Source organism: Vanessa tameamea, chromosome 12 (assembly GCF_037043105.1).
Source record: "Vanessa tameamea isolate UH-Manoa-2023 chromosome 12, ilVanTame1 primary haplotype, whole genome shotgun sequence".
NCBI classification, from domain to species: Eukaryota; Metazoa; Arthropoda; class Insecta; order Lepidoptera; family Nymphalidae; genus Vanessa; species Vanessa tameamea.
In genome coordinates this window covers 6646336-6674167 of record NC_087320.1, presented here as the reverse complement: position 1 = coordinate 6674167, position 27832 = coordinate 6646336, and the positions used below count along the sequence as shown (strand labels likewise).

At 30.9% G+C, this 27832-nt stretch overlaps 1 protein-coding gene across 1 annotated transcript in view; it reads left to right on the top strand.

The window, feature by feature from the left end:
• Positions 1-27832, top strand: part of LOC113393064 (lachesin-like) — an 89740-nt gene that overhangs the window by 18117 nt on the left and 43791 nt on the right. The window contains exons 2-3 of the mRNA XM_026629757.2: positions 23628-23710; positions 25272-25393. Of these exons, the coding sequence (XP_026485542.1) occupies positions 23647-23710; positions 25272-25393 (186 nt within the window). The 5' untranslated portion in view covers positions 23628-23646. The remainder of the gene's footprint in view (positions 1-23627; positions 23711-25271; positions 25394-27832) is intronic.

The following is a 27832-nucleotide window of genomic DNA, read 5'->3' as shown; positions in this document are numbered from 1 at the left end:
CAGAGAATGCCTTCAGGCATTAAGTCCGCCTTTTGTTCCATTTACTTTGTGGTGGTCAATAAAGTACTTAAATAAAAAAAAAAAATTACAATGTGGCAAAAAAAGAAAAGTTGCTACGTATCTGAGCAGAAGAGAAAACAATTACTTATATAAAACTTATGTTAAGAAAACACTAATGACTATTCTGCCGCACCGCCAGAATCATTACCAAAAAAGTACAGTATAAGCCGATCAGGACCCCCGTGAGAATAGGGGCCCTGGGCACGTGCCCAATGCGCCTTTATGTTAAAGACGGTACTGGTTTTTTTTAAACAAAACCACCGACCCCAATCCCTAATTTAGTTTAACCTCTTAATAATTTATTGCCGTGAAATCAATTCTACTTGCATGATTATTTAGTATGTGAACTAAATTGCGTGAATGGTTAAAGTTTCAGATATTCTCTCATCTATTAATAGGATTTAATAGTTTGTATTAATATAAAGTTAAAACTTTATGACTTGAAAAATGAAACTTATTTAAATAATAAAATTTAAATATAACTTAAATTCGCCTTGCACACATTTGTATTTTTAAAGAAAAATATACTTTCCAATATGCTGAAGATTCTTGATGTTATAAAACCTTACACGGACACCTACATATAATATTTATTACCGCTGGATGTTGATTCCTAAAATCTAATTTATGAGATATGAAATATACATAATATATGTTTATAAAGCTCGATGGAATAGTAATTTGTAAAGTGGTCTACACAAGTAAATATAGATAGGCTTAAAATGAATTTCAGAAACACTAAATATCAAAATAAATATGTATACGGAAATATAATATTTAAATTACCACTTAAAACCGTTCTGCATTTCCCGGAATAAAAAGACTGGCTTACAGACTTACAATGGAACGATAACATCAAACACTGTTTTTTGTTTAAGCGAAAAGGACTTTAATTATACTACAAATATTTCGTTTATTATTATATTGAATACGGTTACTGTATTTGCCTAGTGGTTACCGACTCGGTAGGTATCACTGCTGATTATATGATCAGCGGTAAATAATATGTATATAATAATAATATGTGAAGAATATATATTCTACCACCAAACAGCGAAACTTTGTATAATTATGATCCGGTTTGAGAGCAAGTGAGCCAGTGTAACTACAAGCAGTAACGTATCTTAGTTCCCACATCAGGTAGCACATTTGCCATTAGGCGGACGCCTAAATATTACACAAAAAAGAATTATTAAGTAAAGAATTTTACTCAAAATTTAGATAAATATTTTGTACTACAATATCAATTACTTTTGAATGTATCAGTTAGATCAGAACAGAATGGCATGTCAAGCACAACCCTCACAAGTTTGTATCTACTTATAAACTCGTTCACAAAGCAAATTCTTGTGAAACACGCACATTCCTTTTAAATAATGAGTGTATCGTTAAGTTTACTTCAAACCTGAGTAGCTTTAAAGGCTAAATTAAAAACGTAATTTATCGAGATAATTTTGTTCATTTGTAAGCTGTCTAATTAATTGGCAACATCGTATCGTCGGATTTATTTAAATTTGGAAAGCATGTTTTAAGAACTCGCTACTCGATTCATCATTTTTATTCTGCTTTATTTAAATGGTACTAATTAAAGCGAACCTTATTTTTTACGAAGCGACAGGGCAGTGTTTGTTTCTCATCAATTAGCAGAGTTTTCGGAATAGTGTTATACAAATAAGTCGTTACGGTGAGACGCTAAGTTGAGGTTAAAGCAGAAAAAATATTGTATGTAAATATTTTTGTATGTGAGTATGCACATTGTGTTGTTAGGTGGACGAGTAAATGGGTCATCTTATGTTAAGTGGTCACCACCGCCCATAGACAATGGCGCTGAGAGATAAATTAGTTATCCCTTATATCGCCAATGCGCCACCAATCTCGGGAACTAAGATGTTATGCCCCTTGTGCTTGTAGTTCTACTAACTCACTCACCCTACAAACAGGAATAAAACAATACTGCTGTTTGGAGGTAGAATATCTGATGATTGGGTGATACCCACCCAGATGGACTTGCACAAAGCCCTATCATCAAGTATGTAAATATCATAAAAAATGATTAATCTGACTATTGTAAATCATTACATAGTATAAAACAAAGTCGCTTACCGTTGTTGTCTGTCCCTATGTATGCTTAGATCTTTAAAAATACATACGTGTATAAACACGTTCCAACTTTTTTTATTACGAGATATCGTTTCAAATATTATAATCGATTGACACAGAATATTTATGTTGCGATACAGATATGCGGTGCTCCCGGAGCCTTTACGGTCTGAAATAGAAATGGGGAAATTCAAATAAACGCCACAACGAGCGGCTCTGAGAGGAATGGATTTAGATTTGTTTTACGGAATGTGAACAAAAATTGTTTAATATTCACGTTGTATATAGTATAGTAAAAGAAGGCTTTACGATTTTACTCCGATGCTAAATGTGTAGTCAAATAGAGCTGTCAAACTCAATATGATTACGTCCAAATTTACGAGTATTTTTATCATCATTTATAACCAATTTGCCCGGTTGCAATACTTCTTGCAAGCGTGTCTGGGTAGGTACCTCCAACTCCAACAGCAATACATTGCGATATTATTGTTATACGATTTGAATGGTGAGTGTACAACAGACACAAGGGACATAACTTCGTATGTTCGAAATTTGGTGGTCGATTGACAATGAAAGAGAAGTTTTCTTACAGTGGTTATGGTATCGGTCATTGGTGACCACTTACTATCAAGTGGCCTAACCGCCAGTCTGTCTACCTATTTTAAAAAAAGAATCATTAATAATTAGTCAAGCATCAATCAATAAACCAAGAGAATATATTTTGTAATAAAAATCTCCTTATTGTTCCTGCATGCTTAATTATTTATACTTACACAATTTATTGACCACTAAATATGATAAATTCCGTCGAGCAAAATGTTCACTAAATGGTGTTTAAAATATTATTAAAGTCTTAAATTTAAATAAAATTACACAAACCTACTAAAATATATTTCTTTTTTAGGTTCACCATAAAGAATCATTGCTAATTAGTAAAAAATATCCGTTCCTATGTGAACGAATTTATAAACATAGACTATATTTTAATGTACGAGCATTCAATATGACTTGCAAATTAACCTTTGCCTTATTTTTAAACTTTGCATTAAAAAAAAAAGTTTTTATTTTAATACCCTTTTCTGACCATAAAAAAACATTCCGATTCAAAACTTTGTTTTGTATAATCCGCATGAATTATACATAATTTTTTTCCCGTGTGTTATCTGACTTTCCCAAATTGATTTATTAAAAAAAATCTTAATATATCGAATAGAAATAACAATGAAATTAAAATACACCAGCGTGTATTTGTTCAAATACCTAAATATTAGAGGTACAATATTTTTGTACACAACGGTTACAATTTTTATTTTCACAAACGGCGCTTTTTGCGCTGCATTTTGAATGTTCGAAACAAATCCAGATCACTGCTTTTCAAAGCGTACCTTACAGCTCTATAAAAGTAAAAAGTAAATAAATTGTAAAAATGCGTAAATGTCCACTGCTGGGCCAGTACTGCGCTAGCAATTATGCCCATGTCACGAGATAAGTGTGGCACCTAAAACAGCAAGCGCGTCTTAGATTTCTATCTTTCTTGACGATTTTTGACTGACTCAACGATATTGTAAGAATTGTTAGAACATTAAATGTTTGACATGTCAAAGCAGATGATACTGCGATGCTACATCTGGTATAAATATTATGTATATTGATTTAGTAAATGTTTTTTTTTAAATTTCGATTATACAATAAAACCTTCAGCGAAACGCACTGCATCTTCTGCACATTTTTAAGTACATATATTGTAGTATTATCGGATGGGCATTACACAAACGCCTATCACTTATTGTAATAAATTAAGTAATTTATTAATTACTTAGAATTAACTTCAACTTGAGTTTGTAGTTTTTAAATATCGACGATTCAAAAATAAAATAATTTTGATTTGATTGGAAAATGATCTTGTTATATACCCATACTCTGAAATCAGTTGTTTAAAATGTCATGAAATATGACTATATAACCATACCATACAGACTAACAGTGATATAGATGGTCAAATAAAGCAGGCAACAATTACTAATAACAATAACTTTAAAAAAAAATTATAAAATGAGATAAAAGATTAAATCACCTTTGGATTTTAAGAACCCAGTATTGAAATATGCAAATCTTTACTTTTATAAATTGTATTATCATTCACAATCTGAATTAGGATATTATTGATAACCATGCATTAACTTGAACGAAGTTATATTCCGTAGACTAAAAAATATTTTTGAAAAATGTATTTTACATCGACATGGAATCGATCCTTTACCGTTGCATTCTGTTAGAATATATTATATTTGACACAGAAAAGAGCAAAAAAATGATTATATTATGGTGATGACAACTCTTCTAGTATCGACTGTCGACTGTAGATCTAGAGAGCCAAAATTACGATTCTAAGTGACTAGCATGTTACGTGCTTGCTAGGAATAATTTCACATAGCTATGTCTATTTGCTCATTTCTAAAGGTTTAATATTCTAAGCCTTTTTGTGTAATTATCATAAAATAAATTATAACACGACTTGAAACTTTATTACATAATTTAAGGATTAGAATAATGTTTGGTGCAAGTTACTTAAACTTTAGTTATTCAGGTTTCATATTATTACATAGTACAATAATACTCTTAAGTTATTAGGAGTACCTACAAATTGCATAAAGTAGCGAACAAAGGGTACTAACGTAAGTTGAAATACTATTAACTGAACTTTGCTCGTAATATATCAAAGAAATCAGTTCAACTTAGATTTGCGATCCGACATGGTCTATATTAGTCGCTAAATATTATGTATTGTATAAAGTGTGAATTAAACAATAATAAAAAATAAGTTTAAATATTATTTTATGAAACCGTTAATAGGTAATAGGAAGAGACAGAGAGGAAGAAAACGAGAGCCTGGCATAGCGCTTTTCCCTTACGTGACGATATATGCCAGTTTACTTTACTGTAAGCCGCGTAAAAAAAAATCGTTCTAAAATTAAATTTCACTTAAGCTTATCATTTAAAATCTGAGCAACCATGGATGTTACACGTTGTAGCCTACTTTTTGTATAGTATAAATTAATTTTTCATTTCATAAAAAAAAAACCAATTACATATAAGATTAAGCCCTGTTGCCAGATCAAACAGGTCAGTTTGATCTGGCAACATTTAAGTTATATGAAATGGAAATTAGACAAACTGTCTTTTTTCCAATTTAAATTATTTTAGCTCTTTAAACCAATCCTCAAAATGAAAATATTGATTTCATTTAATAAGCTTTTATAAGAACTTCTGAATCGTAATATGACAAGATCGAATGGAATGTAAAGATAACACTGGTTCGTGATGTCTACCGATAACCAGTTCAGAACTCGCTAGTGACTCTTTTTCTTAAAAGCAATATATATGTAAAATATACAAGATATATTTTTACGTCATGTATGGAAATGACCTTTGGAAACGAATACGACTGAACGATAATAACGTTTACGAACGAATGCGATGTTTACCATCATCTTTTATTCTGTAATAACTTAATAAAAGTCTTATCTGTTAATATATTTTTAATGCAAGACTCAAAAATAATAATCGGCAAAGTTATAAAAATCAGTGGAAATTTACTATAGATACTGAAATAGAAAATTTATATATTTAAAAAAAAAACTAAGACAATTTCGATTAATATCAAAACCTTTGAACCGCATTCCGCTTACATTGAAATGTACATATTCTCAAGTAATATATCAAATAGAATAAAATTGAATAGAATCCGATAAAGTAACACTGAAAAGCCGCTTTGCGTTCGGTAGCCGTGAATGTAAAGGGGAAACGTTTGTGTAAAAAGCGACTACGGTAGTCGCTATTGTAAGGTGAACATTAGGTTGATTATTCAATGGGAATATACTATGCAGAACTATTAAATAATTTATTACGTATAACAGAATAATTATGGTCATAGCAATTAAGTTCTTTTGTTATAAATAATTTATCCTAGAAAGTTTTATATAACAAAGAAAGTGTAAAAAGTTGTAATGGATTTAATTTTAGGTTGTTTGTGCTTGGAATGCTTTGAATAGACAATTTGACAAAAAAAAGGAACTTTCGTTACTAAAATCTTCTAAGATTCAATAATTATTTATTTATTAAGTGTTTTTATTTCTATATAAGTAAACATAATATATTTACCTATTGATGAATTTTAAATCTTTTTTTGTTTGTAAACCGCCGTTTTTGGAATAACCCAGAGTGAATTTATTTAAGGATGACAACCAACAATAGGACCTGGTGATAAGAGTTCATCTTTGCTCATTGACACTGGATACATATAAGTTTATTTTAATAGAGGAAAATTGACAGTTTGGTACCTGATGGAAAATGCCTTTGTAGACTTGGTAATTGTCTTCCCTTTTAAGCGAAATGGGTAGGCTATTTTCTAGAAGTTACCCAAGTCATATTGGTTCTGAATAACCACCAGCATAAGCGTAAAAAGCATATGGTAACTACGGCCTCACTCGTCCAATTCGAACACATCTGAACAAAATTTTACTGTTTGACCGTAGAATTGGTAATTGGAAAGTAGGTACCCACTTAGAGCCTATACAAAACCATTCTATCGATAAACTTTAATAATAATAGAAATATATATTTTTTCTATCTATACAATAATTTAAATTTTGTGTTCGAGTTCGGTAAATTTTGTTGACTGTTTCAATGTGTTTCCATCGAGTAAAATCTACGACAAAAATCATATCGCAATATGTAGCGTAATATAACCGGTGAAAATTAAGCCTTAGCCCACAGTTGCAGTTGTGGCGTCGAACAAAAAAGACGTGATGGTGATAGAAATGACACAATGAATAAAAGAAACTTTTTCATCGTCACCTATCGTGAGCTGGGCGGTTTTAATATATTTTTTTACATGTTAAATCATACGGAATGATGTGAATGTTGAAAATATTTAGTTATAACGAGATGCTTTATTTTATCCGCGTTTTTAATGTGGATATAAATTTTTTTTTTGTTTCGTCAATTCCCTTTCAACCAATGGCAATTTAACGCAGAATAAAAAATATGTCCTGGGTATAAACTTAAATAGAATTGAGTTTCAATAAAATTTCGTTAGATCTAGAAACTAAAATACATTCGAAATATTAAGAACACTATTTTCCAATAGTTTATTTAAGAACAGTTTAAATAACCCTTTTCGTGATTGATTTTTAAATATAGATTTTTTTTTAAAAGAATAATCTAAGTAGGAAGTCTTATATCTTAAATATAAATAATATATGAATAAAAGGAAGATAAAGTTGACGAAATTCACTAAAATCAGCTTAACGTGCTTACATAAGGATTTAGCAGTGAGCAAATATTGCGCTCCCAAAGAAAATCCAAAGCGACAACATTCAGAATCGTAACAGCAAATAATAATTACAGAATATATAACGGGCTCAATATGTATCTTCTATTTAAACATACAAAAATGATGACGTAAATACATCTGGCATATCCAGATACATTATGCCAGATAATGGATAACACTACTGGAATATTGATGTAAATTTACAATACAAAATACGTATTGGTGGTAGATACCACCCATTCATCATATTATGTTTTTACCGTCAAACGGGAATACTTTGTATTGTAATGTTTCGGTTTTAAGTCTGAGTCAGTGTTATAACATTAATTTATTAAACATTTATAAATTTCCACGATAAAGAAATAAATAGTATTTCTTTTCGTTTTTCTCCCTCCCATTTCATCCCTCCCACTATCAAATTGTAATCCCATTAAGAATATGTACCAGATATAAATAATAACCTTAAGAATATATTATAATGATTTTACTTGACAGTAAAGTCATTATATCATATTCTTATCTAATTAGCATATTATATACCATTCCTCTTAAACAATGAGTGGAGATAAAACTACTAACGTATATTTAAATCAAATAAATACAAAATAAAAGGAAAAAGAAGGTTTAAGAAAAAATAGATGGAGTAAACTTATTATTTTTTTTTTTTGATTTCTCGTAACACATTCACGCATTGAAACCGATTTCTAAACCTATAAGCAGTCGTATACAAGACTAAACAACAACGTCAATTAAAATAAAAAAAAAAAAATCATAATTAAATTAAATATAATTTCGTTGCATTTCAGTTCCAATGAGATTAAGCTATTATAATATAATGACGCGGTAAATTTTAATACACACGTAATTAGGTTCGATTTTACGTATTTTGCGCAATAATTAAACGGATCACATAATATTTCATGACAACTATAGGATTGCTTTTATGTTTTCTCCAATATTATGCGCTTATTATATTTGAATAAGCTTTCTGTTTTTAAAATAATAGATATAACGTATGATTTATTATATTTATTATAAGTTTTTCTGCTTTTTGTGCCGCCAGTCAGACAGTGATATGGTAATCTTTGATTGAGTGAAGACTTGCGTTTCGTTAAAAGTGTTCTTTTATTTAACTTTGACATTAAAATATCAACATTGAGACTATTTTGTTTACTATATAATTTACAGATTTAACTTTTATCACTGCTCCACAAAGGTTAATAAAAATTTATTCCAACAAGACTTTAGTAATATACCTTAATAAAACTCACGTCAGTGTTATTGGTTTTAAACGAAAATTTCATGAATAGTAACGTTTGTATATTAAGCGATGTACTTGCGAGTGTTTGAATAATTTTTTTTAGTTTCGAGCTACGTTTAACAACAGTTTATCTAACTACACCGGCGTAGTGGTTTTACTGTTCTGTGGTAGTTACGTGGAAATAAATTGAGTCAGCCTTTCCACGGCAGGAAGACCAAAACTGTTAGAACGTTACTAGTTACGTTTATTTTCGTTTAAAATTTAACGAAATTAATTTTTCTTTTCTACATATTTATATAAAAAATATAGTTGGATATATCCGGCAAAAACGTATGTAAGTACCTATTTATGGAAAGTATATGTATGAATTATTATTTTTTTTTTTTTTATGGCGTTGGTTGGCGGACGAGCATATGGGCCACCTGATGGTAAGTGGTCACCACCGCCCATAGATAAAGGCGCTGTAAGAAATATTAACCATGCCTTACATCACCTATGCGCCACCAACCTCGGGAACTAAGATGTTATGTCCCTTGTGCCTGTGATTACACTGATTTAGATTTTATATATGTATGTTCAGAGGGTGTTTCTGCCAGTTATCTGGAAATTTGATTGATAAAGCGATAGAATAATTATATGTATAAATACACACCCATACATGATATACACATACGTATATAGGCACAAGTACTCGTTTAACATTTTATATTAACAAATGTGTGTGCATATTGCTTGATTGTATTAAGACAATTATTTGGAGGTCTCGTCATGTCCCAAAACTTCCATCTCACCGAGAGATGCAAGCACTCAGATTTTCTGAGAATATTCTAGAATAAAAAGAATATTTGTTTAAGATGTAAGATACTATATAAAGTTTGATTAAAATCCATTGTTCGTTTCCAATATTATTATTTATTGTTTTGTAAATAATGTACAATTAACAAAAACAATTTGTACCTTAGTAAAGTCAAATATTAAATTTTCCTTCGTAAAAATATATAACAAAAATCGTATATTTGAATTCTTCCGGCAAGCGCATTAGTACCTGACAGTTCATTTATCTTGTTTGTTTGTCGGTAAATTAAGTCGCCCCGTCGAGGTGTCGTAATTTCCTTGTTGATTTGTTAATTTTAGACAAATTGTAGCAGTCTCTTTAAATATTTCGAATTCATTTTACATTTCCACTTTGAAATGTTATTCGAAATATTTTGACAAATTTATAAGACATCTAAGAAACAACTGTTTAAATATTATGTTTGTCTTTTAATTTTAGAACGCAGTGTTGCAAGTATGAATATCTTAATGTAATTTTATTTTCATGGTTATTTTTTTTACTAATTTTTTTTGTTATCATATAAATACGTAGAGTCGTATTATATTTCATTACTACTGTCAACCGTCGACTTCACTCGCGTAAGATGGGCTGGACAAGTTTTAGGTGGTAACTTGTGTTCTTTTCTATATCTATGTAAATTTCATAATAATCAACATTAGAAGATGCAATAGAAAGAAATACATAGATGATTATAAATATACCTACAATATTTTATATTATATCTGACTATTCAATATTTAATTTTACTGTTTCACTTACCACTTACCATCAGGTAGTTTAACATAGCGGAGATAGAAATGTATATGAAAGTCCGTTGAAAAAGCAAAGGTAGATAATTCCGTTAGAAATCTTATCCTTATTCTTTTTCACATTTCCCGGCAGTCAACTCTGCGAACGTGGCCACTGATTTGCAACCCAAATGTTCATTAATTATGGGAATCCCGCCACAGTCTAAACCTCACATTAAATACTAATTACATTCGGTAATTGCATATTTGATTATATAGGAAACAAGGATAATTGATGTGCTATTGAGGTAGATTAAGTCGTATTGTGTAACGCACCATATTTTATTAAACGGTTTTTGGTATTAATAATGATTTGTTTATCATAAATGTATCATTTTGGTTAAATTAATGAATTACAACATTGATTTAAGCTGATCGGTATATTTTTTTTAATTTAAGGCATGTAATTTTTTTAACTTTTTTCAATCTCAAATTATTACAAACATTAAGAAAGTTTTATAATAATCTTGCGTCAGGAAGTTCATGATGAAGTGACTGCTTACGGAAAGAATTACTTGGTCTAGAGATAAAATGAATATTTTCTCAGGAAGTAAAAAATTGAATACTTAGAAGAGTAACAGTTATATAAATGTACTAGCTGTTACCCGCGGCTTCGCTCGCGTAGAATATGAATATATTTACAAATTAATTTATAATATTAAGTTAATGTAAGACCTCTTTCTTGCTCTCAGCTTCTAACTTCAAAAATGACGGACTTCCAGACTATCCTATATACGAAATGTCTACCCAATTTCTCTCCTTAGGCGTAAAATATCCAAAAGCGCTTAAATTCGTATTTACTCATTTTTAATCAGTATCCCAAAAACAATGTTTCGTGTTTTTTACTTAAAAAATGACTGACTCCCATTAAAACTTTCAACCCTTATTTCACCCCCTTAGAGGTAGAATATCAAGAAACGCTTAAATACATATTTACTCATTTTTAATCAGTATCCCAAAAAAAATTTTATGTTTTTAATTTAAAAAATGACGGACTTCCATAAAAAAATTTAAACCCTTATTTCACCCCCGTAGGGGTAGAATATGCAGAAACACTTAAATTAGTATCTACTCCTTTTTAATCAGTATCCCAAAAATAAAGTTTCATGTTTCTAACTTAAAAAATAACGGACTTCCATACAAACGTTTAACCCCTATTTCACCCCTTTAGGGGTAGAATTTCCAAAATTCGTTCCTTAGTGGGTGTCATGATATGTTACTTTATAAGTGTACATATAAGTTTTATGCTTCTAGTTCTTAAAATAACAATACTTTCAACAACTTAAAGTTATACGTTAACTTAACTAGACTAACGCTTTTGTTTGAATTATCAATTCATATTCAATAAATACTTACGCATACTTATGTATGTACAACAGTATACAGTAGTTACAATACGATATAACTAGTGGTCCACGTGTAATAAGCAGTGGTATTTCCATTACCAATAATTAATTATAATCTATGATAATTTTTGTAAGTAATAATAATCGTTACATCAAATTCATACGAGATTAAACTTTATATTATAGTATATAAAATATTACAGTCAAATATTCTATGACAGTAGAGAATAAAGGCATAAATATAGTCCCCAAAGGTCAGAACCATTCATGGTATCCGTCGACATGTCATCCGCCTTCATTAGTCATAACAACATTTTCCATGTGTCACAAACATCCTACTATAAATGATAAATTAGTTTCGACTAACCGACACCTGTTTAATGTACTTTAAGTTATAGTATTTAGGATTATTTTTATTAATTGCTGTAATATCCCAGTGGTTGAAACGCAGTTTCAATACAACACAAGAATCCATACTTTAATATTATAAATGCGAAAGTAACTCTGGCTGTCTGTCTGTCTCGCTTTCACGCCAAAACTACTGGACCGATTTAAATAAAATTTGGTACACAAATAGTTTAGAGCCTCAGAAAGGACATAGGCTACTTTTTATTTGGAAAAAGTGCTGTAAAGGGTTGAAAAGGGGGATGAAAGGTTGTAAGTTGTTGAAAGTATTATCATTTTTCGAATTAGAAGCATAAATCTTATATTTTAGGCTGTACACTTATAAACATGACACCCACTAAGAAGCGAATTTTGGAAATTCTACCCCTAAAGGGGTGAAATAGGGATTGAACGTTTATATGGAAGTCCATAATTTTTTATTTTTGTGTTACTTATTAAAAAGGAGTAGATACTTATTTAAGTGTTTCTGCATATTCTACCCCTACGGGGGTGAAATAAGGGTTGAAAGTTTGTATAGAAGTGCACCATTTTTTCAGATTAAAAATGGGTAGAGACGTATTTAAGCGTTTCTTGATATTCTATCTCTGACGGGGTGAAATAAGGGATGAAAGTTTTTATGGAAGGTTGACATTTTGTATACAGGTTAGACTAGAAGTCCGATATTTTAAAGTTAGATGCATGACGTTTTATTTTTGCGCTACCGGTTAAAAATTATTTGATTCGCATTTAAGCGTTTCTAGATATTCTACCTTAAAGGCTGAAATACACACCAATGTGGTATACAAAGAGGTCTTACATTAACGTAATATTTTAAGTTAATTTGTAAATATATTCAAATTCTAAGCGAGCGAAGCCGCGGGTAACAGCTAGTATTTCAATAATATAAGTGAATGTCGGTAAATTCGATTGAGATTCATTAACCTCGACGTTTTTAGAATATTAAAATTGGCATGTTAATGTTTTTTTTTCATGGAGAAAGTAGGTATTAACTTTATTGTATTTCACCGCTAGATGGCGCTGCAACTTCTGTACCGTTCAAAAACTACATATACCAGGTTCTGCTAGTCTATTCATCTATCCATTCTATACATATATTATAAATGTGAAAGTAACTCTGTCAGTCTGTCTGTCACTTTTTCACTACCAAATCGATGAACTGAATTTGATGAAATTTCGTATGATGTAAATTGGAACTCCAAGGAAGCCCATAGGCTATTTTTTTGCCTAACACATGACAACCAACCCCCTAAAACGCGAGCGAAGCCGCAGGCGACAGCTTGTTTAGTCTAAAACAAGCTTGAGCTTCAAGGAAAGACATAAGCTAACCCTCAAACGTGCGTGTAGTCGCGGATGACACCAAGTAATATATACATATAACAAATGCTAGCGAATGATATAATTGACTATAATAGCAAATAACTGACGACTACTGTGCTTTACAGTAAATTAAATACAACACGATAGGGCAATTATAAAATCGACCAGTTCTATCTATTGTCTATAAAGCGATTGTTTTAAAAGTTTTCATTCTATTCAGGAAGTTTTTAGAATGCGTTTTATATAGTAGTTTAGGTGAAATGTCAGATAAAGAAATGTTGTTCAGATATTTTCTTATGCAGCATTTATATCCCCAAGGATTACGCATTTTTCCGAGATGAAAGGACGCAAATCTATGCATGTGTTTATTTGTGTATACACCACATTACATATCGAATTACTGTACTGTTAGGATGAGAATGAGAGTCAAATGGCTCAGTGGTTAAAGTGAATTTTAACTGAATATTGCAGGTTCGAAATCATTTAAGCAAGTGGTGGTGAAGGAATAGCTCATGTGTCAAATTCCTGAAATTAGGGTTCCTTTTCTAAATTTTCCATCGAAAATTAGAGGACAAATAAACCCAGCAATAGTCCAGCTCAGTCTTAATCGTGAGAGATTTACAACTTTTAAATATTGAAATGTTACTTTACGTTGAAAAAATGAAATAATAAACTCGCCGTTAAAATTTATCACGATAAACGTGGTCAAAATGAAAATTACCAATCCATTCGCTTTTGTATTGAGTTATCGAAATACTATTAACATTTCAACAGAAATTTCATTCATCCAAAAATGTGTTTGCTAATATAGGATAAGTTGTTTTAGCGTAAAACTATAATTGTAACGTTTATTTAATAATATAAATGCATGTTATTGTGAATATTTTTTTTTTGCACAGTTTGTAGTTGGCCTTTGTATCTCTTCTAATTCTTCTTCTCCTACTCCTCCCAACTTTCTCCTTTACCCTGAGAAATGCAACCGATAGTACTGAGTACAGCTTGAATTAGTAAGCGAATGGGTATGTTTTTAAAACGACCTCGCCCCTCCGATTACCATCAAAGACTATCAACTCAGGAAATTAGAAGTAAAAATCTCTCATAATCTCTCAGAGCACGGTTGTCTGTCAAAGATTTTCACGTACATTACCGGTTAAATACAGTTATGATAATTTCTATTCTCTCCTGCGAGACTAGTTGATATGAAGTTTAACTGTACCCTTGTAAAGCTAAGACGGGTAACATCGTTTATTATAAATGGCTACGTGGTGGAGTTCCTTTGTCTTTTTTAGGATTTCAAAATACCTTTAACGAATTTTATTAACATTGGTTTCGTTCTAAAGACATTTCGGTGATTACGCCTAGAAGCACGTTTCAACTATATTTCTTTTAAGATTAAATATATTTTTTTATTTGCTGCACGTTAATTTGTTATATCTAATCGCTGAGCATGAGATGAATTATAAATATAAATACACCAGGAATTTTATTTTTAAATTTGAGGAAAACAAATAGGTTTTTTCTTATTTTTATAATGAGTTATTGATAAGACAGTTGACAATCAGAGGAGAAAAGGGTACTGAAATGGTTTCAACAACCTCTAATCTTTGCCAATTAATTAAGAAATTAAATATATTTTTATAATAGAACCCTAGTCAGACTAAAGTCTTAATTATTCTTAAACCGAGAAAAAAATATAAAAAGATAAAATAATCAAGTTTATAATTTGAATGCCTTCTTAGCCTTCTTCATCTTGGTTAGTTATACGGCAGTACCTGAAGTCCTGGGACCATGCTCCAGGTTGGCCCAAAAAAGTTCTTGAGATACAGCCTCCTCTTGAGATCCAAGCCTAACAGCAGTATTAACAGTATCGTTGGTCATTTCGATCGTATCGTATTTTAGGCGCATTGGATTATGAGGATAATAGAATAGAGGATACGCTTATGTTTACATCAACTTGTGCACTAAAATTATTATGGCCCGCGTAGATATCTAGCCTCCCTTGAGATTGTCTGCCGTGCCAGTAAGCGGCTAGTACGACATCATCATCAATGTAGAGACACCATTATTAACTAATTAACGTAACGTTTATATAAATTTGAATTATGATAATTATACAAATGCTATGCGAGATGGAGTTTCGTTATTCACATATGTATTGTATATATATAAAATGAAATAAGTGTTCTATACTGCTGTGACTAATATTTGGCATGGAGGGCCGTAGGCTTTATTTGATATTCTCGTGGTCACCAGACTATTATATTAATACGACCGAGTAACCACTCTGATCCTTGACGGAGACGGCAGAGATTTTAGTGGATAAAAATTTCATAATCCCTCCAAAGTCGTATCGTATTTAAATTCAATATCAATCAATTAGTTACGGTATAGAGAGGCGAAAGAGCCACCTGATGGCACGTGGTCACCACTGCCAATAGACATTGTCGACGTAAGAAATTTTAACAATTCCTTTCATCGCCAATACGCCACCAACATCTCCAGGTTTGTGGCGTATTGGCTATGTAAATTTACCATGTTATGTTATATCTTTTGTAACTGTAGTTACATTGGCTCACTTGCAACTGCAGCACAACTGCACTAAATATGGCTGCTTGGCGGTAGAATATATCGTGAGTAGGTGGTACAGGTTTGCACAAAGCCCTACCAACAATAAAAAAATTAAATGATTTTGCATGAATTCGGAAAAACAAACAAAAAAGTATTTTATAACATAAAAAAAATATTTCACAAATTTTTACTTAATTTAATTATTTTTTTTAAGTTTTCGTTTTAGTTATTTCGTATGCAAGTTCGATTAAAATCTATAACGTTTTATTCCTCGTTATAATTTCAGAAGTACCTTATTGTTAGTAACGTATGAACAAGGAGAACAAGCGATAATCTACCGCCCTTCGAATTATGACTTGACGTCGAGCAAACGACAATAGCTGGGGCCTTGTTGCACGATTTATTTGACAATTTATGGCTACAGATTCTGACTCGAACTGGATTTATTAAGGTATTCTCGGCAACAATTTATTAGTCTTTGTAGTAAGCAAAAGAAATAATTCTTATAACGACTTTAATAGGTTTGTTAAAGATCTCATACTTATTATTAATAAAAAGTATTTATACAAAATAATTGAATATTGTTTAAATTTTTACATCTACGCACGGAAATATCCAATTATAACTGTTTATAAAATTGTACGAATTGCTTGTTTTGTTTTTGCAACTAAAAATATCATCTTAATATTTTATAAAAAGTTTGTCAAATTTTGACATAGTCAGTGTTTTCATTTTGACTTTTTCAGCCATAAATTCCAATATGTCTAAGCATTACAGGAAGATCTTAGACTGATTCATTAAAATTAATCGGTATCTTGTGTGTCCTGTTTCACGTGATCCGTGAGCTGCGTGAACACACAATTGTAAATGAGAGGGCGTCGGTAATAGTTTGGACGATTGTTTTGAGTGTGCATCCATTTAATTTAAAAGGTCAAAGCTTTATGTTTGAGTAAATTTTATCATTGATCATCAGATAACTTTGTCGTCTTTTTTTCTTCTATCAAGAAAAACAAACACTAAAATGGACCATGATTCAATGCCTAATACCCAGTAAGGCATAAGCACCATACATTTATGATGTATCACAATGTATCTTGCTTTTCAATATATACCATACATTCATCAGGATCAACACTAAAATACATAGCGTTATCCTTATACCTCCATTAGAGTCAGCTTTATGTCCACAAATTTTCATATAAGATGCTTTCTTTAGATACGTAGTTCAGTTACATTTATTTTGCATATTTAAGGCTAATATCATGTTCATAGATTTTAAACGTACCATAATATAACTGTAAATTAAAAATAATCATATTAATTTTAAGACAAAAGGCAAAATGTTATTAACAAGAAACTCGAAAATACGATGCTAAATATGTCTTATTCCAGTTATACATTACATAAAAAGACAACGATCAGTTTTCACTAAAATGTGACTGAAGCGTAAACGACACACGAAGATTTTTCTTAGTCTTATTAAACCAACATAATAAATGCTCTAAACATAACGACTTGGTGGTAGGACTTTGTGCAAGCCTGTATGGTACCCACCACTCATCAGATATTCTACCCCCAAGCAGCAGTACTTAGCATTGTTGTTTTTCAGTTTGAAAGTTGAAGTTGAGTGAGCCAGTGTAAATGCAGGCACAAGGGACGTAATATCTTAGCTCCCAAGGATGGTATCGCATTGGTGTGTTCTAAGGAATGGTTCATATTTATTGAAGCGCCAATGTCATTGGGCGTTGGAGGCCAATTACCGTCAGGTGGCCTATTTGCTCGTTTGACTTTAAAAAAAAGGAAATACAAATCTTACAGTCATCATCTTCATTTATTTGACCTGCGTGGGAAGTATTAAGAGAATAAAAACATTGGTCATTTTGCTTGTCTCGCACTAGCACTCCTACCAATACTTGGGTTTTGTTACCACCACCTTCACATTAACCAATCTTTATATGATTTAAGCGCCTAAACGATGGCATTAATAGATTAGCGGTGGACTATTCTATGGGTTATATTGGAGTCCAACCAAGTTCCCTGGTACAATAATTAATAATAATATTAATAGATTCACAAAATATTTAAAAAATTGACTTAATTTTTCAGTAAAGAATTATAAACTTAAGTTACATAAGAATTATTCACATTGAAAACTTAAATAATAGCATTAAAATAGCAACATTACGAAATCATGACCACGTGGGATGGGAGGAGTGAGAACGCTGTCAGCATTTACAAATTTGAATTGTTTTAAATTAATTTATTCATCTCAATAAAAAAAGCCTTATTATTAAACATAAGCAAAGCAGTATCAACAGACTATTGCTCTACTTTACGATTATTGAACAATATATTTATCTTGTGCCGAAACGATATCATTTAATTCTCACGCAATCAAAATAATTGTGTCTTCTCTTATTTCTAGCTCAGCTATCATGCAACGCAATAGATACGTGGAGATAATAATCTCACGCAATAATTATCGCGTTATCACGCGTGGCTTGTGGGCATATGATTGGATTTGCGTTGTGTACAATTTCCTTATCTTAAGCGAAATCTTATTAAGACCGAAAGCTTGATATTTGATATAATTACCAATTATATTAAGTTTATTTAAGTAGCGTATCCAAAATAAATTTCTTATTGTCTTATTATTGAATAATTTGTTTAACACGTGCATATATAACAATGATCTTTAATCTTTATATCATCCATTTTCTTTTTTTGATCTATTCAATAAAATTATTACTTATAGAGGGGTTAATGATTTTTTACAAAATGTGTTCTAGGCCTTTCTGTTTGTTTGCAAAGGTATTCTGTGAGAGTCACTAAATAGGTTTGAGTGGAACTCAATACAGATATAATAACCTGGGCTCAGCCTGTAAAACACTCTCTAATCGTACATATAAAATTAAATTCAGTACAATGTTATACTTAATTACTTAAATACCTATTCAAATTAAATGAGGTAATATTGATTTACTAATAAATTTAATTAACCGCTTCGAATATAGAAAAAAAAAATCAAATATACTTTATTTATAATATTAAAATTCGGACAGTTAAAAAAAAAAAAATTTTTTCTGCTGTCTCTACTTCAACGATAAATTATATATTTTAAAATTTAAAATGATGTGTTAATAAGAAAATTCAATGTATACTTCACTTAATAAAGATTAACATTCAATAAATCCGCATTTAAACTAATTATTATTAATTAGCGATATCATCATTGAACAATATCAATTAAGAAGCAATTGTAGTTAATTGAAATTTTAACGGATCAACTATGATATATGTTAATTTATTTATATCAAATTGATTATATACATATTATGTCATTATACAAACTATTATGTATTTTGTCTTTTATGAGTAGTATTCTTTTATGTCCCATATATTATAAGGATATCTGTCTACGCAATGACCAATATTGAGGAAAAAATTTAAAATAAAAGAATAATTGAGCTATTGAATACGAAAAAACACCGTTAGTGTGGGTTACATAGTCACATACCATACGATGATACATGAGACAAAGTTACATACCCATTAACGAATCGTTTGTGAATGATTAAAATGTATAGAAATCACATCTGTATTTGATTAACCGAAACCTACACACACACATTGGGTGTATCTACAAACACATTGACATAGATTTAAACGAATGAATACTTTGATACACTATTCCGTTATAGTTGTTTACATTTCGTAGATGTTATTTCGAAATTACTGTCAAACATTATCAAAATGCATTTCATTTAGGCTCAGATTGTTTTCATAATTTCAAAAATTTGATAGTTAATTCGTTCCACATCGGAATGCAAATAAACAGATGTCAGTAAATATTTAATAATTGCCTTTTCAAATAATTGATTTTCACATACTATTATAATTATATTGTACATCGTATTTCTCATTTATGTGAAACTTCTGATCGGAAAAATGTATAAACTGCATGGAATTGATTTGTCAGATTTCTTGCCTGCCTGACCTCTCCTTAAGATTGATTTCACTGGTAGGTTAGTTCCTCAAAATCACACAGGTAGTTGAAACGTTTACGTAGTAGATTGATTACACTTAGCAAATATTGCTTATATGACTCTTACGATTTCATCAGTATCAGTCGAAATAATAATAATGATTATTTACGAAATTTCGAAGCTAAGAATACGAAAATGAAATATACTATTCAGGGCATTAACTAAGCAGTTACGAAATTAAAAATGACACCAAAACAAAATCAAACAATTTGAGAAATAAAATGAAATTAAAAAAGGCATGTACATATAAAGGTACATATGTCTTTCACTGTACGCTTATGACTTTATAATTAAAAAAAATATATCTAGGGATTAAACTTTAATTACTCATGTGAATTTGAAGCTCTAGCTAGTAGAATTTGTAATAGATTCAGTATTTAACAAATAAAACGTTATAGTGATATACGATAATGGCATTCTGTGGATCAGCTTGGATAATTTACATTGAGCCCCGTTCGTTTGTGCCATCAATACGGATAGGGCTGCAATTAGTTTTCTAGGGGTGTTCCCGCTAGAGATATTTATTTCTTAGCCGATTTCATCATAGAACATATAATTTTGGTAATGTCATCAGTTTTAATAAAATTATGACACATTTAAAAAATATTATTTGGAATTAATTTGATAATAACAGCATTTCATTGATTGTAATTGCAATTTGTCATTGAAATTTTTTTTAGAGACACATTTTACATCCTGAGAGCCAAGATGGCCCAGTGGTTAGAACTCGTGCATCTTAACCGATGATTGCGGGTTCAAACCTAGGCAAGCACCACTGAATTTTCATGTGTAATTTGTGTATTTAATTTATCACGTGCTCGGCGGTGAAGGAAAACATCGTGAGGAAACTTGCATGTGTCTAGTTTCAACGAAATTCTGCCACATGTGTATCCACCAACCCGCATTGGAGCAGCGTGGTGGAATATGCTCCAAACCTTCTCCTCAAAGGGAGAGGAGGCCTTAGCCCAGCAGTGGGAAATTTACAGGCTGTTAGGGTAAATGTATATACATCCTTAAATATTGTTTTAAATAATTCATACATACATTTCAATATCAACAGCGAGTATTAATAATTGAACCGATGAGTTCCGTTCGCCGGCTCTTTAGATCTGAGGTATTTTATTTTAGAATTTTTAAGTACTATTTTGACAATCTATCTGGAAAGATCAAAATGATTTTATATGGAACTAGCTATACGGTAAGATTAAACGAGTTTTTAAAGTTCGAGATAGATGATGTTATATGCCTGACAGCAATATAACACGTCAAAAATTAAATCTTATCATTATCATAAATTAAATTCAACTTTTTAAGTCAAAATAGTTACTTATAAGGCTGTTAAAAATCTTAACATTTATATGATACGTTTATATGTAAGTTTCTCTCATTTTTGCTGTATCATATTCTAAGGGACCCACCATATCCATAGAGATCGAATGAAACTACAGACGGCCGACGATTTGTGGCGCATTGATTGATTTTCTATAGCCTCTAATTATACACGTAATCGAGTTGTGTAAGCCGGATTTGCTGAATTAATCATATTATTTGTGTATCGAATCTGATTGGTGACTGTTTGTCGTTTTACCTTATTCGTTATTTATTATTTTCCAACAAAATCTAACTATACAAATTTTACTAAGTATATTTTGTCATTTGAGAAATTAATATAATATTAAGTACTTTATTGGACGATCAGAAGTCAGATCATTTGCACAGACAGTCGCAATAAACAATATGATTAAAATTAAAGTTATACTTGAATAAGATATGGACATCTACAATATTACAATTGAAATTTAAATCCAAGCCAGTAACTAAGTTCAGTAGCAAATTTAAAATAGAACAACACAAAATATATAAAGTTCATACAAAAGTGTAAATTGATTAAAAATAAATGTTTACATGTAAATAATATGCTAATTAATGGAATGGGGATTGCGGTACTCTTTTTTTTTTTGTTAATAATATTTTGCTATATTAATCATAAGATATTCAAATTCCACAAAAATAATTTTTCAAAGTTATAATTGCTTAACCTTTCATTGTTTAAATAAAAACCAACGTAAATGAGTGCTACGTGCAAAGCAAAAGCGTTACACCAAATTAACTGAGCACTTTTGGATAACAACCGGAGTTTCCTCTCTACAAAGTTTGTTTAATTATATTTTTTAATTAATAGTTTAATTTAAAAGTTCAAATTTTTTTCTTCCGGTCAAATTATATTTTAGATATTGTTTAGATTAATCAGCAATAATGTGTGCATGTTGGGAGAGTAAAAGCAGTGGAAGGGCCTGCGGCCTTATTTCTGCCCCTGACAACCTGATTTTTATGATGATTAGTTAGTTAGTAGGTGAGACGTGAACAAACTATGAAACAGTGAAACTATGAAATAGTTTGAATTGTTATTTCGGTCATAGTACCGTCAACGGTGGCGTCAGAGACATCTCTGGTAGCGAAAGCCAGCGAAGGTGTGATTAACGCCATGATCGAGATGAGAGAGGTGGTGGATCGAGATTATATATTCCTCCAAGAGTGTTGTATGGGGGAAACGACCGTTTAGCGGGTGCGTGAGGAGAGTGCCTCCACTGACCAGCTCCGTTAAAGAAGACCAGACAGAAGGCGTTGGCATTATGGACACATAGCTCATCTTATCCCTCCGCCTTAAACGTCGCCAGGAATAGGTGGGTTATCTGTACCCCGGGATCCATCTACCTTAGATAGGACCCCATGCAGGTGGGCCAACAGTAGGGGCAGCATGGTATGCGTAATGCGCAAACGATCCCAGGCTGCCCTTCGAAGAGTCGGAGTGGGTACCGCTAGTTTATTGGTAGGTATTTCAGCGCTTTCAAAGCCGGTGAAACGCGCTTACCTCCCCACTACAAGTTTTGTAAAGGATTAATTATTTAGGTTAAGCGATTAGTTATTTCTCTAAACTATTGTTAATCCTATGACCAATAATTCAAGAATTGACCTTTTACAATGACAAGTCTATTTTAATATTTATTATGGAGTAGGTTGTTGTATATTTTTAATTTATAGGTATAATAATATAATATTAAAAAAGTTTGATCCTGTTTTTGATGATGTCTTCCTGACCAATTTCGGTCAACAAACTGCGGTGGACTATAATTACACTATAGCACATAAGTATATTTCTATTACGTGTACTCCTTGACTAAATGGGATGGCAATCCGACACAACCGAAAATAATTCAGACGAAGAAATTTCCATTTTTCAGGCTACTATTGAGAATTTCTCGACGAAAATCCCAATAACATAATTATGTTCCGGCCCGGTTTGAAACCTAGGACTTCGGAATCTAGAACCTTCCAACTTACGACTGGACCGACGAGGTAGTCGATTAAGTATAATAAAAAAGCAAACCTTAACTATAACATGGATAAAATTAAATACGAATAAAAGTGCCGTGAAAATTATTTACCTGCTAAGTGTAGCGTTAATGCCTCAACCATTTGTCTTCTTCAGCTGCCGGGAAAATTTTCAACTAGAATTTAATCTATAGTTTAAGAAAATGAAGTTGTATTTTACATTTTTGTTTCAGATATATCATCGACAAACACATGCTTTCACCGTCGACAAAAGCGGCCTGCTGGCTGATGACGTTTCTGAGTGTGTTCGTCACAGGTATTATTTATTTTAGATAATTTCTGTATTACTTAGGCACTTAGACTTCATCTAGTGAAAATTTAATATCATATTTTGAAATTTAGATTGTTATAAGCTGCTAACTGAATTAAAATCGAAAAAATGCTTCCATATGTTAATTTTTTGTTTAAAATGTGAAAATTAAATCATTTTCTTGTATGTACAGTACAAACATCAATATTCCGTCTATGCGTATTAAAATTCCTGATAAAAAAACGTATTCCATAAAATTTAGAAATTACATGTATATTTTTTATTAAATTATTAAAATGAAAAATAGTATTGTAATAAATTTGAAAAGTAATTCTACCTAAAATCCATTTCGAGACGAGAGATAGAGATGCATTTTTGGTAGTAATTTTATGCCACTTAATTTTTTAAATCATTAAATAAAGGAACGAAGTAGTTCAATAAAAAAAAACTAAATGTATTCAATTCGAAATTTCGGAGCATGAATATTTAAATAATATTAATTATAATTGCAATAGTTAACAGAGGGTAATTAATGTCCATCGCTTTAGTTACTTCATAACATCGTAAAATTAAAATAAGATATAAAGCATAGCATTGCCACTGCAGCTGACGCTTACATCTTAATACCAGATGAAAATACTTGAAATAGTAATAAAAGCACATTATAAAATGATTAAGTTGTTTTTAATACTGCCTGCCGATAAAGCATGCGATACCAAGACAGTAGAGAAATATACTAACAAAATGACAATGTACTAACAAAAAAATGAATCCCATATTTTACATTTAAGTATTAGAAGGTGATAACAATAACATATGTTTCAATAATTTCCAAGAATATAATTCACAAACGCAGTTCCTTTTCAGTTTTATTGTAAGTATAGATTAATATGAAATGGGGTAGCGGAATTTCTTAGACATTTTCAGAATTCCACTTGTGAAGTTAAACTGAATATTCGACTAATCATTTTACAATTCCCGACATCGACAAGTTAAGACTCGGGATTTGCTGAGTAAAATTGAATATTAATTTATAAGAAAATCTTTCAGATTTCGCTCCGCTGGTTTCCTTTAGCCATTTCATTTTGTACTGCTGATAGAAAATGAAAAAAACACCAAATCAAGCTTGTCCAATAAATTATTGAGTTTTAATTTTTTTTCTAAATAATATTTTCAATTTCAATTCAGGCTTTCTTATGACAACAAAAAAAGTGAAATATTATGATGCATAAAATTTTACACGAAGAAAAATTATATCCTTCCTGTCTTTTTCTCATTTTTGAAATATTTCAACTAAATACAAGTAGCTTAATATATAATAATACTAGTAGTCGCCCGCGGCTTTCTTCGTGTTGTAGGGGTTGGTTCTCTAGTATTAGGCATAAAATAGCCTTAGGGCACAAGCTTGCTTCATACAAAATTTCAATTTCAGATCAGTGGTTTGGTCTTAAAAGAGCAACAGACAGACAGTCAGAACTACTTTCGCATTTATAATATTAGTATAGATGAATTCATAATTAAAATGTATTTAAATAAACACTGTTTTCTAATGTTTTAAATTTTTTAGGAGAAATGCCGATACAAGCAGAAGTGGAACCCGAATTTTTACAAGCGCTCGAAAACCACACTGTCACTCAAGGCAGAGACGTCCACTTTACCTGTGTTGTCAATCACCTCTCCCATTATAGGGTAAGCTGACTTTTCACTTGGAAATATTTACGATAAATTAAATAAATATATAGGTGCAAAAAATTTAAATGTACTGTATAAATCATGACCGCGTAAAATAAACTGTGATGTTTGTTTATCGAAAGTATATTAGTGTAAAGTGCATGTTTGTTCTAAAAACAAAACAAAACAATTAAGAATTAGAGACGAATATTATCTTCGTTTGTTTGCTTCAGTATTTTACTGCGGCTTTATCATTATTTTCCTGGTAAGAGCTTGTCGCCGTTCCAAGAATCAATGTCAATCCAACAGGTGTCATCACAATCACATCACACATCACAAAGAGAAGGCTTAATAGAAGTGATTTGACGTGATGTATAATGGCGGTTACAGCCTTTTTTATTATATAATTAAGGAAACGGGTCAAACGGACGCAAAAACGGACTCCATAGACAATAAAGACCACGTAAACTAGTTCCCCTTTCCTCACGGACATTTTTCAGTGCTGAAAGCACCGAGATGATGAGAGAGATGTCGCAAATGTCTAAACTCCATTCAAGTGTATACAATCTATCGATTTTTTTAATCGATTTAATTGTCTTTTCAAGAATATCGATTCATAAGTACGACGGATTAGCTACATCAGGATATTAAAAACAAATATAATATAATATGAAAAGCGAAGAGAAGTTAGAGAATAGAACATGATCTTAAGCTAAATTAGAATCTAATCAAACAAACCATCGCAGCAAAATATACATAGGAGGGAAATCTGTATGAATATATTGCCATATGTGTAGATACAAGTGTGGCAGTATGCATCCCTAACACGTTGTATTACCAAGCCTTTGCACTAGTGGTACATTTAAGGGTTATTACTTCACATCATCATATAATTCCAATTTAAGTTCGAATAAAACAAAAACTAAAAGGAAATAAAATCGTAAAACGTACGTTTTACTTATTATACACGTCTGTAAAGTCAAAATCAGATTATTTACTCTCGTCGCACATAATGAAGTTTTATTTCAAATATATATTAACACGAGCTACCCTCGTACGCCTACTGACTTCGTTCGGGTGAATTAAAAAACTCGATCGCGGTGCCATTTACCGAGTTCAATCAATACACTCAACATTACACACAAAAAATTTCACTCGTTGTATAGTCTGAAAATAAAATTAATTAAAAAATGAAATGATATGAAATTATGAATTTTATATACCTTTTGAGTTTACTCTAGCAGGAAAAGGTTCCTGCTTCGTAGAGTACCCTTGTATTTACTAAAAAAATACCCTTGTATTTACTAAAAAAATCATAATAACTTGTCTCATTAAATTTAAACGTGTTGACTTTGGTTGTCCACGAAAGCCATCAGTTCCATTTGCATCAACAATATTAATTTCTTCACAGTTACAAGTATCTTTAACAGTTTTCATTACATCTTCAAACAAATCTCAATCTCATCTAAGAATGAATATTGTGGTATCATTGGCATGAAAATGAGTCACAGTTATTAAATATATGTGAACATAACAAGTTTTAAGAGAATTTAATCTAATAATAAATAATAATACATTAATTTGTTGAACAATTTTATTATAAGCAAGTAATAGATATAAAATAAATACACGTGTATATTTTAATATGGTTCATCGTAATAATTTTAGTTACCTCATATACTAGAACATAACTTTATTAATACAAGTAATTGTTGTTAAATAATAACTAAAATTTACGAGGATTTAACTGTTTACTAATTAACCTTTCTCAAAGACAAATCGACTATTTTTAGTAAAACAAAATTACAGTTTATAAATCACTGTAGAAATTATAAATTAATTCATGGTGCGATAAAATAAAAACTTTAAATTAAAAAATAAATTACCCCGATTCAGTAGGAAATTTCAACATGATACGATGCGGCGTGGCGGTCGACTCTTCGCCTCGCTGGATGCTTTTGTTTTGCGCCATTAATTAAGTAAATAATTGTCAATTAGTATCCATAGATAGCTGGGACGCTCACGAATCGACTGGGAATCGCTCCCTTTTAGTAACGCAACTTCCAATAAAAGAATTTTTAATTTTATTTTCGCTTGTAATTATGGGAAAATTGCAAAATTTCAGCAATTCAAATTCAAAATGACAGCATCATTAAATATTAATACTTTTATTGAATACAAATTAATATCGTTTTAAGCGTACAGTCAAATATTATTATCAAAGAGCAGAATATGATAGAATATGATAAGCGGATAATCGGAATGATATATTTTTCGTTTTTTGGTAGGCAGGTTAGGTAAAGTACACTTTTTTACTAGTGTTTGATGATGATGTTCTCCTGACCGATTTCGGCTACGGCGAGTGAGACTAGAATCCTCGACACTAATCCTAATGAACTAGTAACTAAGCGGAAAATATTAATATAATTCATAATTCAATATGACATTAAACGGCCG